Source organism: Bidens hawaiensis, unplaced genomic scaffold, assembly GCF_021521415.1.
Source record: "Bidens hawaiensis isolate Kalapana, Puna unplaced genomic scaffold, B.hawaiensis_p1.1 tig00019696_1, whole genome shotgun sequence".
NCBI lineage: Eukaryota > Viridiplantae > Streptophyta > Magnoliopsida > Asterales > Asteraceae > Bidens > Bidens hawaiensis.
Genome location: NW_027492994.1, coordinates 359565 through 374665, shown reverse-complemented (window position 1 = coordinate 374665; position 15101 = coordinate 359565). Strand labels below are relative to the sequence as shown.

The 15101-nt window shown below is 35.4% G+C and overlaps 3 protein-coding genes across 3 annotated transcripts; 1 reads left to right on the top strand and 2 right to left on the bottom strand.

Annotated features, from left to right (window-relative positions):
• Positions 1 to 4684: 4684 nt before the first annotated feature.
• LOC143559100 (uncharacterized) lies at positions 4685 to 5332 on the bottom strand. The gene has a single exon (XM_077047785.1). It carries the CDS (start codon positions 5330 to 5332, stop codon positions 4685 to 4687), a length of 648 nt encoding a protein of 215 aa, XP_076903900.1.
• A 1823-nt stretch (positions 5333 to 7155) lies between these two features.
• LOC143559099 (uncharacterized) lies at positions 7156 to 7680 on the top strand. Its single transcript, XM_077047784.1, has one exon. It carries the CDS (start codon positions 7156 to 7158, stop codon positions 7678 to 7680), a length of 525 nt encoding a protein of 174 aa, XP_076903899.1.
• Positions 7681 to 8973: 1293 nt separating this feature from the next.
• Positions 8974 to 13702, bottom strand: LOC143559090 (N-carbamoylputrescine amidase). The gene is made up of 9 exons (XM_077047780.1): positions 13620 to 13702; positions 12836 to 12884; positions 12656 to 12747; positions 12405 to 12556; positions 12264 to 12310; positions 11916 to 11949; positions 11520 to 11686; positions 11330 to 11426; positions 8974 to 9294 (listed from the first exon to the last, which is right to left on the bottom strand). Exons 1-9 carry the CDS (start codon positions 13700 to 13702, stop codon positions 9122 to 9124), a joined length of 894 nt encoding a protein of 297 aa, XP_076903895.1. The 3' UTR covers positions 8974 to 9121.
• Positions 13703 to 15101: the final 1399 nt, after the last annotated feature.

Genomic DNA, 15101 nt, shown 5'->3' with positions numbered 1-15101 from the left:
ATCTTTATACGTCATTATTACCGGGTTATATTTATTAAATAAATGTTGATTTTATAGCGCAATATTCCCCAAATATAGAAATATTACGACCCCCTTGTCACTGGGCTAAAAAATCATGAAACCCACGGGCCGGGCCGGGCCTGGCTCATAAAGATGTTATTTAAAAAGAGAGCCACTCAATCATAATTTACAAATAATTAAAACAAAGATGATTAAGATCATGATAATATTTATGTTTATGATGCTTTGCATAATTAGCAATCTTCATGCATCCTCCAACGCTGCCATTAATCTCGGGACTGCCACCGTTGAAAAGTGTGGTGGAAGAGGAGGTCGTGGTGGCAGTGGAGGTGGAGGCTATGTTATCCCAGTGGGGTATGGCCACGGTAGTTCGCATGGTGGTCATCACAATGATGGTAGCCTCCACAAGGCTTCTCTTCCTTGGAATGCTTTGGGCTTAATCCTAATTCTTATGTGCTTCACTTAGGATCTCCATGCATGCATGCTTATTATGTTTCACAGGTTTGTGGTGTTTAGTAGTACCATGTCGGAATTGTGGTTATAAATTTTGTGAAGTTGATTATATGAATATGGTGATTTAGGGTAGGTTTTGCATTGTTGTGTAAGAATATATATATATATAGACACACACATATACAGTGGCGAATTCAGGAGGCATGTTTTACCTATGAGTTCATCTAGTTTGGTGTTAAAATTTGTACAACCAAATGTGAATTTTTTCAGGCCGGTCAAGTTGGAGAATATTTTATAATTCGATATCGTGATAAAATAATATGTTAGTTTTAAAAACACGTAATAAAGCTGCAATTAATATCATAAAAATGAAAATAAATTTATAATCAATGGGTTGTGAAGGCATGATTTTTAAATAAGTAACTAGAAGCAAAAACATTATTGTTTTAGCTATTTAAAACCCCAATTAATAACACATTGATGTTTAAAAAATATTAAGAAAATCGGTGTTAAAAGACTAGGAGACCTTTCAAGTTTTTAAAAGTTATAGGAATAAGAAGTTTACCACTGTACTATCTTAACCTTTTGATGTGAGTTGATTTCTATAATTCTTACGGGTTCATTGAAACTTTTCATATATCATTTCGACGTAAAATATAAAAACCAATGGGTTCCCGTGAACCCGAGGAACCCGTATTGGGTTCGCCCCTATAATTATATGTGATCATTGTAGAGAGACTTGAGATAAAGAAAGTGAGAATCCTTAAAAGTTCTACGTATTTTAACGTTCGTGTGACGTTCGTCATTTTTAAAAACCCAAAAACTCGACCTATTTTAAATTTTGATACTTTCCGAATCATCAATTATTAATAAAATCTCCGCATTTATTGTGTATTTGATTGTGTTATTTAATTGTTTATAATTATTGGTGTTCTTCAAGACGGGTCAACCGCCTTCTTCTCATCATCTCTAAATTCCCACCCTTTGACTCGTTTTTCCAAGTCTTGAATGAACCTATATTATTTTTTTTGTTGATAATCAACTTCCTCCTTCACCAAATTGGGTCAAAACTCATTAATTTGGTGATTACTATTGATTAAGACTAGCCTTATGACTAGCTTATGCAATTAATCACTTCAACCTTGTTATTAACAATTTAAAGCCTATATAAAACCTCTCAAACTTCTACAAATTAATTATCACAACACTTTGCACTCTCAATTGTGTTCTTACTTTTCAATTGGTGCTAAAATCAAAGCTTCAAATTCTTCTTTCTTCTTTGATATTCCATCCTCGGGTAATTATTGTGTTATTTCTGTACAACATATCATATGATCATCATCATTTTGTCACTATAAATTAACAACCGTGGTTGTGTTTTCACTATCGCTCGTCGGCACGTTAATGTTTGGTTAGAAAATGGTAATATGTTAAAAACAAACTTTTGCAAAACTAATACACAAGACTAAAATTTTCCAGCATGTCACGTCATCTTATCATTTCAAGCATGTTGGATATAAACCCGAATCAAACCAAATTCATGTCCTACCAAAAACATGAACCATTCGTTAAACTTTTTTATTAAATAATATTCGACTTGGAAACGAACCGAAATCATTAAAATTAACTGATCTATTTCATTTAACTTATAAAAATAGAATAAAAATATATTTTTAACAAACTTTTCGTTTAAGAATTATAAACCGAACATGTCGGCTATCTATTTCTTATCTTTCCTCAACCTTATTTTGATTGTAGTTATTTATTTATCTAGGTTCGCTTGTTGAACCGAACCCTGTCGGTTCACTCACTTAAAGCCATCTTCGCTTATTTATCCATTCTTGCTTATCTAACATGTGAGTTTTTCATAACCCCTTTTAATGCTTTTAATATTTTTGGGGTGCAGCATGTCACAAATTTTTATCTCGTTAATTATGAAATTGTTTACAAACCGATTCACACATATCGTTCGTGTTAATATTATTCTCGCATCTTGTAAATGATTATACGTGAATTATATGCAACGTGTTTACTATTTTAATTGTGGAAGTTACGCAAACGCATACACATAGTGGGAGGGTCCGACTGAACATACCTGCACCGTCTAACATTACGACTTCGGTTGTTTACGTAAGGTGGTTCTCGTTTTCCAGACTACTACAACTTCGGCTAAATGAACGGGAGGACAACACTATTTGATTTCATTTACATTATGTTTGAATATTTATCGCAGAACGATCGTTGAATCGCGCATTTTATATATATTTATATACGTAAAAACTTATGAAAACTCAACAACATGTGTTGCTGACAAAATATATTATTTTAAACGTGCTGCAGGTTAATACGATGAAGTGGCAGGACAAGAAAACTAGTTATACCTTAGGATTATTTCAATAAATAATATTTGTTTCATTTAGATGTAATGTTGTTTGTCTCATTATCAAACTATTTGTGTGCTTGCGAAATTATGGAATAAAATAAATATATTGTCATTATTAACAGTGTTACGAGCTTATGAGTGATATGTACGTTGCACAAATGCACATGGGTGTATTCCGCTTAAAGCCGGGGTGTTAAAGTTCGTTCGAGTGTTGGAACTTCTCTTATTTATCTTGGTGTATCAGAGGTATAGCGTATTCACTCAGTAATTCGAGGCGTGCCACATTAAAACACTCTTAGTGTACGAGGATTCTCTTATCATGAGTGCACAGGGCAAAGATGGCACTCGCGTAAGGACTATTAGAATTATAGTCGTGATGATAGGTGTCGAGAAGAAATAACCTCATTACCTAAGCCTTGTAGGTTATGTTTAGCATGGTAATAAGGTTTTAGGGTGGGGCAGTAATCATGATCAGGATGTGCAAACTCTATTCCGCATTAAGTACATGACTGTGTTTGGTAGCCTATTAATCCGGTGTGGACATGAAAGAGTAAAGGCTCAATCGTGCCAGTGGTAAATACGAATGTCGGCATAGCTTTTCTGTCGGTCTCGGGCGATTTTTAGTTTGTTTGTGATTTTACGAATTTTATCTGTGGTTTCTTGAATTAAATTGGATCTGGTAATTTGGGTGTCACCAACTTCAGTCCAACAGAGTGGCGATCTACATATTCGCCCGTACAATGCTTCATATGGGGTCGCTTGTATGCTACTATGATAGGTATTATTGTACGAAAATTCAACTAGTGGGAGATGCTGGTCCCAATTCCCACCAAAGTCTAGTACACAAGCGCGAAGCAAATCTTCTAGTGTCTGAATAGTTCGTTCAGATTGACCGTCGGTTTGGGGATGGTAGGCCGTGCTCAGATCGATTTGGGTTCACAAGGCTTCTTGCACAGCTTGCCAAAAATGAGAAGTGAAATGACTATCTCGATCGCATATTGATTATAGTTGAAAATTAAGCCTTGAAAGTTGATTTAACTTTACATGATTGGAAGTACTAAGCTCCTGTATTGTAGGCTAGCTAGAACGTCACGTAATAGCGAGCCATAGTGGTAAAGGGGTTTATCGTCTTGTGATGCTACAAGATGCGACTATGTGACTTACCAGGATTACATTGTGCGCCATTGTAGTGTGTATGAGTAAAGAGATTCTCCTTAGCAATCCAAAGAAGCAAGAGAGTATTGCAAGTTAAATGAAGTGAATAACATAAAATCTTATTAGTATACCAACTGATGTTTTTGTATTTTCACAAATAACTCATGCTTTTCTTTTTTTAGTTTCCTGGCCTCCAAATAGACCACCTTACGTCGATTAGACCCACCAAATATAACCCGGACGCCTACATTTGGGTCCTTATTATGACCTTCGGGGTCATTCTGGGCATGGGAAAACCCAAAGAGCAGGTTAGAATGGATTGAACTAAAACAAGCAAGTTTTAAGGATTGATTAGAATGGGTGGTTGTTTCAAAGTCAAAACTTGAAATGGATTTTTTTTTTTAACTGAGAATTGAATGGGTTGTCCAAACATTTCTAGCTTCAGTCGCATTTGCACTTCACCCCTTAATGCCATGACATGTCAAAAGTCAAGACCACAATTTCTAGTCTCATAACGCACATTGAACGTGTAACCAATGTCGGTATGTGCGCCCGTTCTGACCTTATTGATGACATGGATGGTGCGTTAAGAATGGTTATTTCATAGTCAAAAATTAAAAACCTAAAACAGAAACATACAACAACAAACAACATTATCATCATTCATCATAATCAAGTAACAAAGACTTCCAAATCCGACTTATTCTCCTGATCAATAACATCAAGAAACACAGGATCAACCGTCACGTGACTCTCCACGTGCACCTTAAACCTATGGCCCCACCACACCACCCCTTCATTATCCACCGTGGCATCCAGCACCATCTCCCTCCTGCAGACGTCAGCAACGAACCTCACCGCATGATGCGCCAGCTCCACGCTGTTGAGCCGAGCCGGCAGGTGAAGCAGCTGGCACGACTTCGGCGGCTGGCTCCCAGCCGACACCCGAGCCGAGCCGAGCAACGAGCCGGCGTAGAAGATTGACATCTCGGTGGAGGAGTAGTGGATGGGTACGGAGTTGGGGTTGGTGACGTGGACGGTGAGGACTACCTCGGCGTCAATGAATGGAAGGCTGAGTTTGAAGGAAGTGATGTTGATTGAGACTAAGTGGAAGGTTGGGTCTTTCGGCTTGGCTGAGATTAGAGCCGCTGTGGTGGCGGCTGTGGCGGCTCCGATGAGGGCTGAGGTCCAGCTCCAGTTGACCATTTTGACCCTCGTGGCGGTTCTGGTTTCTCTGTTTTGGTGACTGAGAATATGTGGTGGTGTTGCTACTTTTGGTGGTGTTGATAATATTGTTATATTGCTCATCGGTGAGGACATATAGGTAATTTATGTTTTTTTATTAAAGTTTTGTTAGAATAAAAGTTGCGATTAAAATGATTTATTTTCTCAAAATAGAAGTGATATTAATTTAGCCATGGTTATTTTTGACTTTTTTTTTTAAATAAGAAACGCGCTATCAGTATAAGAGCATCTTCAGCGTAGTATGTGGAAGAGATTCATGGTACGTGGAAGAGAGGAAGAGTGGAGGACGTAGCGCGGAGAAAGGGATGATGAAATTTGTGAGAGTGGGTGTTGTCAGGCGCGGAATGTCAGGAAAGAGAGGTGTTAGTCGTGAAGCTTCTGAATTGGTCCTGTTAGAAAAGTTTTGTGGTCGCTTGTCATCTAGTGCGATGCATTTGCTTTAGTTGTACATTCTCAAGTTTATTTCCATATTCTGTGTCAAGTCTTCACAACATATGTGGAGCTCAGATTTGTTGTCATAGATTAAAGATGAATAATTGTTTGTACAATATGAGAAATCAAAATGTTGTAAAGACAATCAATTAAGGAAATAAACTCTTAGATGAGAAATGCATCGCATAAGATGACAAGCAACTTGTCTACTCGGACCAATCCAGAAGCTTCTAGGCTGACACCTGTCCTCCCTGGCAATTCCGCCAATGTTTTCAGTCCCGGACTGGACGCCAACCGGACGCCAAACGTTGACCCAAATGACATCATAAATATAAATAGTAAATATATATATATATATATACCAACTTTTATGTACATTTACAATGTCTTTTTCCATATATAGGATGTATATTACATCTAAAGAAAAATAAAATAGAGCTTGGTTGGTTGACTTGTGAGAAATTAAGTAGGCTATCATCTGGCCATTCACCAGGGTTCAATTCTCGACTGTTGCAACATTTTTGAGTTAATAAAAAAAAAACCGCTTAAACTGGCGGTTCATTAGTTCCGATTGGACCGTAAACCACCAAACCCGGCCATGTCGTTAGAAAACGAGTTATATGATGTGAATCGAACTTGATTTCCTAGCGGTTCTCGATCGGATTGTTCGGTTCGGGTTTCAAAACACCGTTCCCCACCCAACAACAGCCATCCCCACAAATTTCACCATCTCTTTCTCCACACCGCGTCCTCTACCTTTCCTTTCTCTTCCATGTCCCGTTGATCTCTTACACATCATTATGTTGAAGATGCTATTATACTAGTAGTGTGTCTTATAATCATGGCATATTGGTATGCCATAATTTTATTTTGAGAAAGAATAAATAATTTTAATCATAGCGTCTTTTCAATTGAGGTTAAGAGTTTAAGTCTCATCGTGAATAAAACATATAGATTTAGAAGTATAAATAATCGGTATAGATTTAGAAGTATAAATAATCGGTATGATAGCAGGTAAAAAAAATGTAATGATGTACTCAAAATTATAAAGAATTAAGAAAAACAAAATTAAAATTAAAATAAATAAATAAGTCAATTAGGCATCAAGGTTAGTAGCATCTTTTACATGGTTTGTTACAAATAATTTCACTACATTTTACATCTTGTTCATAGTTGATAACAAATCCTTTTTATTTATGGAAATACAAACTTAACTTTTTTAATAAAAGAAATGACACCAATTTATGTTTTAATAAACACAAAGTTGGAAAAAATATCTACCCCCATAAATCTATGACCACTATTTTCTAAAAGGTAAAAGCCATCACAAACTCCCTATTTAATAGCATCACCCTTCCGTTATGAACTTTGGACTTTATGAATTGGTCTCTCAACAATACACACTCTTTCTTTCCTCTCGCCTTTTATTGCTTTGCATTAGGTTTTCTCATATAAGAAGAGAAAATATGGCTGCCTGTTTAGACCCCCCACCACCCCTCCCTTCATGCAAACACATGAATCCGCTCGATGATTCACCCACTGATGTGTTTTCCCGATTCAATCTTAACGAGAAATCCAGTTTCATTTTATCCCCGGATCATAGTCCCGAAAGCTTATCTGAAGCTCTCGGGTTTGAGAGCTTTGACGACGTGGAGGATGTGAATGATCAATGGGAAGAAAGACACGAAAATGTGATAAGCCATGTGAAAACCAAGATCACGGGTGAGCCTAGAAGGTCTAGGGTTAGCGGGAAGGATATCCCGCCACCAATTTCTTCTATTGGGAGGCAGGTTTGTTTTAAATCTTATCGGTATGATGGGAGGCTCGTTCTGAAGGAGGAAAAGAGCCCGACACAAGATATCTTGCACGCGTATAGAGAAGACGGGCGGTTGAAGCTGCAATTTATTCAGTTTGATGATGACATGGAGCCTAAGCAGGGAAACAAAGCAAAATCTGATATCGGTAATGATATAGATGACGATATTCGTTAGCTTGATGATTAGGAAGATGATGATAACATGGAGGAAAATGTGATTAGGAAAGAATCACCATTGCCAGCTTGTGAAAGTTCAAGATATTTCTCTTGCGAGTAATAAAGTTTGTATATGTAATTATTTACATATAAAAACATAAACATACATGTTATGTTCATTTTCAATCAAAATTTCTAGGGCATTTTTTCCATGATTTTAGATATAATAGAAGCTTATCAGTTTTATAAAATACATTAGTTAGAAATTATTGTAATCATCTTTATCTTAAGAGATAGATTTGATTAGAATTTCTGTGTAATTATCCTTATTGTATTCTTGTACATAGTTGATTATCCTTAATTGTATTTTTGTATATAGTTAAATCACTTAATTGTATATGGTATTAATAATGTATCATAACTTGGGGAATTTTCAGTATTCATTGTTAGAAGGCGTAAGACACTCCGAGGTGTTCAAATCTCAATGGCTTATCCAAACCGAACGAAAGCAGCTTAAATCTAAGAGATGAGAGCATAAACCGCCTCAGCTCCGCCTCATGGGGTCATTGTGCATCACCATCAAGAGCTTGCTATTTTTAAACCAAAGTTTTCTGTAACTCAATATAAAAGATAAAAAGACTTTTTTTACCGGATAACATAGATAACCTACATAATTAAAACCACAAAAAAGTATGTTACAATCCACCAAGTATCAATTTTATCAACTTAGTTTCATTAATGCCAGTGAAAGTAGCAGATTTAGCCAAATACTAAGCACAAATAAAAGTACACAAGCTACAACAATAAACTAGTCTATCCAAACAAAGAGTAATGAAAGCAGCAGTACCCTAGGTTTTCTATGGTGATAATGAACCATATCAACATATGAGATGATCTTGAAAGCAACATGTTTCAAGCTTTTATGTCACATGTTATCATATGCAAACAATAAAAAGTTGGGGACCAACTTAGGATCTTTATATTTTTCTCTAAATATCTTTGATATGCATATGTTAAAGATGGATTTCAAGAACACGTTAGCAAGTCAACGCAGTCAAATGAAAGTCAAATATGCAATTACCTAAAAAATCTATAAAAAAAATTTAAAAGGGGATCCACTTTACCACTTATCTTTATTAGATCACAAGAAATGATGATGCATAGATGTATCACCAGAAAGTAGTTGTTGGTAGGCAGAAGTAGATGAGCATGTGTATCAATTTAAAGCATTCGCCCGTGATGCTGAGACCCACACACCAGATACCCATATCAAGACACAAGCTGTTTTATCATAAGGGATTTTAATATTTTATAGATGATAAATTAATCATCATTTGAAAAGCTTAAATATTTTAAATGTTATTACAAATTGAGTTCATGTTCATGATTTCCAAGTAAGGTTAAACCGAACATGATGTCATGTTATTGAAATGTTTAAAATAGATGAACTCAACTTGTAATCAAGAGCGGACGCTTCCATCTAAGGTCAAAAGCACCTTGTATAGATCTGGGCGTCGATCTCGGAATATTCCCCAGCTATGTCTCTTGGATTTAATCTGATCCAGATCAAATTGTGCTACAAGAACCGCTTCGTCTTTATCATTAGCAACTTCAACAATTTCTCCAGTAGGTCCTGTTTTTAATATAAAAAAAACGGAAATTCAAAGTTAAATAAAACCTAAACGTCGACCCTTTAAATAAGACTCAAACTTGAAAGACAAGAAACGCTAAAACAATTCAAATAAGAAACTAAATATAGACCATTGTCGCAATCCTAAAGTAAACTCCAGAAATAAACAAACCCAAAATAAACTAATAACCAAAACTACCCCATAATTAAAAAGACCAAACAGCCTTTGGAATACTTTAACCCAAATTGGACTTGAGCCCTTGCACACCAAGATTAATCAAATTTGCACATTTCACAGCTTTTCACATGCGAACCCAAACGATTAAGTCAAGATGCATGAGTATTAAAAAAAGGAGATATCAAAAGGTGTTAGGTACTTGGGTTTATTATAGTGATCAGCATGACAGCATAACTTACTCTGGTTCTTCAAGTTTATGTTGAACAAAATATCACTTGCTAATTAAGCTTTTTATTTAATAATAATATAAGTCGCACACATACCTTTAGAGTATATTTGGCCTACTTCACATTAAAGCACACCACATTGATTAAGATGACATATAATGGAAATTAATCAGCGCGGACGGTATTTACCTGCAAGCAGTTGGTCTAATTCGAACTCAGAAAGTCAGTTAGTAACTCTGACGAGCAGTCAACCGAGAAGTTAGATAGCAATAATGAGCAATCAACAAATGGTTGTGGCGATAGACCAAGAAACTAAGGTACGTTCGCCAGTCGCAACTCGCAGAGATGGAAAAGAAAACTAGGTCACCTAGAACTATTGTAGCGGTTGACTGATGTTAACATGATAACTTTTATCAAAAGAACGGTAACTAAGTAGAAGTTATCATGCTGGCAGCATCAATCTCCCGCAACAATAGTTCTTGGTGAACTAATTTCCTTCCACCATCAATGAGTTGTGACAGCCGACCAAACCTGACCTTCTCGGTTCGCCACTACAACACTTCTTCGAGACTTCTCAATTGACTGCTCAACAGAACACGAATTATCTTTCAGAGTCCGAATTAAACCGACCTCTCGCGGAGAAATATCGGCCAACCTCATCAAACTTCAAATATACATCGTTTTAATCATTAAAGGTGTGTTCTAATGTAAAGAACATCAAAGTTACTCTAAATGTATGTTTAAACAACTAATATTTAGCTAACAACTATTAAAGCTTAATTAACAACTAATATTTAGTACAGCTTAAACGGAAAAAAATTAGATGAGTATTAAAAGAATACAACTTTTGTAATCAGATTGGACACTAATCATAAATTTAAAAAAGCAAGCAAAGAGTGATCCGGGTCAATCTGACCAGACCCGACCTGTTAACCAGCTAGCCTGGTAAACGAACTAAACAAACACGAACGGGGCTTATTCGTGTTTGTTCATTTAGCTTTAACCGAACAAACAGTCAACACAAACACTTAAACGAACAGATTTTCTTGTTTGCGTCCGTGCGTTAAGAAAATGAATGTGTTCATGCGTTTATGTCCGTTCGTTAATATTTAAACGAACGGTTCACGAACATAGGAGCAAACAAATGAACATAAATGAACGAACAGAAACCAACACGGGTTAATATTAAACGTAAATATCCAAATAAAAGTCTAAAATGCCATCAAACATTTCAAAATTAAACAAATATAACCAGATAGTTTTAAAATACGAAAACTAAATTGACTTCAAATTAATATGAGTAATAAATAATATTTGAATGAATGATTAAATGAACATAAACAAATGAACTGTAAACGGACATAAAGGAACCAACATAAACGAACGTTCACAAACATGAATGAACAAACGAGACATATGTTCATGTTCGTTCGTTTAATTAAACGAACAAAAAAGAGTGCTCATGTTTGTTCATTTATTATATGAACAAACATAATCAAACTTCCCGCCGAATGGATTACGGACGATCAACTGAGCATTCAATTCGTTTGCAGGCCTACAACCAGCCGAATTTGCCAAATCGAATAATAACTAATTACAGTTAAAGGTTTTAAGCAACTTCAGAAATGAATACCTGCTATAAAAGAGTTGCCATAAAATGTAATTGCACTTTTGCCATGTTCTGTCTCAATGACCTCTTTACCAATGCGATTTGATGCTACAAGAGGCACCTTGAAAAACATAAATAGTAATTTAAATACAAGAATTTATAAATCAATTCAACATTTAGACATAGAACTGGCTAACATTCAAATTTGACTAACCAAATTAGCTCCAGCATGGCCTTGAATCACACGCTTCCAATGGTCCCGTGAATCAAGACCTTCATCTTGAGGTTCAGAACCTATGGCAGTAGGATAAAACAGTATCTCTGCACCTTGAAGAACCATGGCTCGGGCTGCTTCCGGAAACCACTGATCCCAGCATATTGCTGACAAAAGATAACATCATATTTTTACAAACTGTAACTTTTTATAAACAATCAATTGAAGCAACAGAAAACAAGTGCATACAGCAAATACCCTTCAATTTTACAACTTTGCCCTTACATCACAAGGAAAAACAAAAAAGGGGCAAAACTGTAAATTTGAAAGGTTTTTCTAGAATGGATCCAACCAAAAATTAGTCAAAAGTTGGTATCTGAAAATTGAAAATCGTACCGACTCCGATCTTGGCAAACTTAGTTTGGAACACCTGTACATAAACACCAAGACATACTTGGTTAGTACATCATATTAAAAAACTAGGGCTTATATTTTAGTATTATAATATGCGCTCCATCACTTCATATTATATGCCAACTTTCAATTATTGTCATATAGATTAATTTTCTTCAATATTAAATGAACTATTATAATATTTGATATAAAAAATGAAAACATTTACATATAATAGATGTAATATTAATAGCATGCAATTTAATATTAGTTTTCAACCTCGAAAAGACTGAGCTTGACCTTCAAAGGTCAAAGTGAACATTTAATATTACATGAGTGTATAGAACTCACCTTGAAGCCAGTGTCACCTGGATTAAAGTAGAACTTTTCTTCGTATCCTGTTAAAACCGAAAATAAGTTGTTAATTTAATTAAACAAAAGAAACAATATATATATGATTCTAGGTGATTTACTTTAAAAAATAAAACATACCTGGTCCATCTGGGATATGAGATTTTCTATATATTCCAAGATCGGTCCCATCAGCATCAATTATGGCTACTGAGTTGTAATGTGCATTATTTGCTTCCTCAAAGAAACTCACAGGTATAACAACTCCCAATTCCTTCGCAAGTTTCTGCATCCTGAAAAGCATGTACTTAAGCTTAATTAAGTTAATAAAACAAACGGCGTACAACTTTAATTATTCATCACATATTCACATGATATGTTCATATATTAACCTCAAAATTGTGGGATGATTTTTATACGGCTTTGCTCGCTGAATGAAGTCCTCGCGTTGTGCTTGACAAAAGTAATAGCCCTCAAACAGTTCCTGTGAAATAAAACCATGCGCGCTACAGGTCATACAAATGTTTAATTTAGCGATAGTGAATTCAGTTTCCTTGATTAAAACTTCAAACCTGAATAAGAATGATGTTAGCACCCTTCTCATGAGCAGATCTAACCAGCCTGCAATGCAAAACATGTTTCAGAGATCATTAGGGGTGCACATGAAACCGAAAACCGAACTTAGGGTTCACTTTAAGTTTTTGAATGCAAGAAAAACTGAAAAAACTGAAATGAACCGAACCAAATTTATAGATTTTCATTTTTTTTTCAAGTAATTTAAAAAAATTTAGTAAATATGTATCTCAAATATTTTAGCTCCAATTTATAATGATTAGTTAGTTATTAATTAACAAAATAAGTTAGAGACAAATTCATTATGTTTGGCCAAATTTTTTTTTCCACCCAAAACCGTAACTGAAAGGTTTTCATCAGTTTTAGCCCAAAACCCAAAAAAAAAACGAAACCAAACACTTCATAATTTTAAAAGCTAGAGTTTCGGTTTTTGGTTCAGTTTTAGCCCAAAATAAAAAAAAACGAATTTCGGTTTTTGGTTCGGTCTTAGCCCAAAACCGAATCGTGCACACCCCTATCACAGTATTCATCTTAGTTTCAGATCCTATCGACTTCAATCACAACTCCAAACCCTAATTCGACGAAACTAATCAAATCATTAAAACACTTTCAAACTTGTACAGCTTAATTCAGTTCAACATAACACTTATCAACAATTGGCACACAAATAAAGCACGTAATCAGGCTTAGTCGATGAGTGTATAAGCTAGCAATCGTCAAACCCTAATTTTAAAATAGTGAATTGAGCAAAGTGAAAGAAGAGAGGTTGTATGTATAGTATACCTTTCGGCGGTGGTGACGTTAGTTGCAATATCGTCGGAGCAAGCGAACTGCAAAGCTGAAACCACCACTTTCCGCCCACCCATTTGTTTGCTGAAACTGAAACTGAAAGTCTGAAACTGTCTTGTGTTCGGATGTTTTACTCGCTGTGAGAGTGTGAGTAGAGGTGGGCAAAACCGGTTCGGTTTGGTCTACAAAAGTCAGCACCGGTTTATTATCGGTTTCGGTTCGGGTTGAAACCAGGGTCTTGACCAGGTTATCATCGATTCCGGTTCAGGTTTTGACCGTTTTCGGTTCGGTTAACCAGGTTCGGTGGAGAAAATTACAAACCGATTCCAATCCTACGCAATCGGTTTCAAACCTGTTTCTACATAATCGGTTTTTAACCCGTTCGGTTTCAGTTTGATTTTCGGGTTGGATAGGTTAGCTGGTTCTTTTGCCCACTTCTAACTATGAGTATGTGACTTGAAATTTTGCTTTTTTTTCTTTTAAACTTTTTATAAAACTTTACTAATTTACATTTATGTTTAGTGTCGGTACCATTAATACCGACCAAATTCGTATTGGTTCATCGTTGTAACGTGTGGCTTTTTTTTAATTCTTTTGTTCCCCACTTTGCACGAGTTTCTTTTTTTTACCGTTAACCGAAATCATGTTAGTTAGCCGTCGTAAATCACCGGTTTTTGTGTTTTTAAATATGTAAATTTGTTATATTTGGGCGTTGAATTTATATTTTGGTTTAGTTCCGGTGTCTTAACCCGACACTGGTCGAATTCGCGTCAGCTTGCAACCCACCGCGTGATTTTTACTAGCAGCCTACACTTCGTTTTAAGAATGTTTTTTTATCATAAGTTATAAAAGAGGGTGGGGATACGATTCTGAGCATTTACTTTTTTAGGTTTATTGTTGTTACATATCTAACCAATGCCGACCAAATCAGTGTTGTTATTTTTTTGGTTTTGCTACCTACTTATTTTTGAAAAGTCGGATATAAATTTTGATCAAAGTTCATATTATGTTTTCTCGGCTAGTAATTTATGTTTCTATTAAGTTTATATATAGAAATAAAATAAATTTTATATTTGCATTTATTTAGTTATCGTAAAACATTTTAAGAAATATAATAATAAAAAATGAATCACTTCACTTCACATAAATCAAAAGGATTTTATAACAAGATATATTAAATAAATATGTTAAGATAAATAGTATTTTTGAGCCGAAATACAATTGTTTGCATCTGGTTTCATCGGTCTAAATTAAATCCATCGGAATACTTAATGCACGTTCATTCTAGCATTAAAGCTTTAACGTCTTCATTACAAAGCCTTGTCGGGTCATCTTAACTTGTAAGTAGAGATGTAAACAAGGCAAGCTGATTCAGACGGAGACATGAGTTTTCTCTTATGGATTCGAAATCTTTAAGTGCTCAATCTTTTTTCGGTGTCAAAGTTTCTTGGCCCGGATGGGTCGGTTCGGGTCGGC

What these genes read in the sequence shown, in the direction of transcription:
- LOC143559090 (XM_077047780.1), bottom strand. Translation starts at nt 13,702, where the DNA reads ATGGGTGGGCGGAAAGTGGTGGTTTCAGCTTTGCAGTTCGCTTGCTCC. An exon ending in AACGTCACCACCGCCGAAAG is followed by an intron (nt 12,885 to 13,619) that starts GTATACTATACA and finishes TTTGCATTGCAG; the next exon opens with GCTGGTTAGATCTGCTCATG. An exon ending in TGGCAACTCTTTTATAGCAG is followed by an intron (nt 9,295 to 11,329) that starts GTATTCATTTCT and finishes TATTAAAAACAG; the next exon opens with GACCTACTGGAGAAATTGTT.
- LOC143559100 (XM_077047785.1), bottom strand. Translation starts at nt 5,332, where the DNA reads ATGTCCTCACCGATGAGCAATATAACAATATTATCAACACCACCAAAA.
- LOC143559099 (XM_077047784.1), top strand. Translation starts at nt 7,156, where the DNA reads ATGGCTGCCTGTTTAGACCCCCCACCACCCCTCCCTTCATGCAAACAC.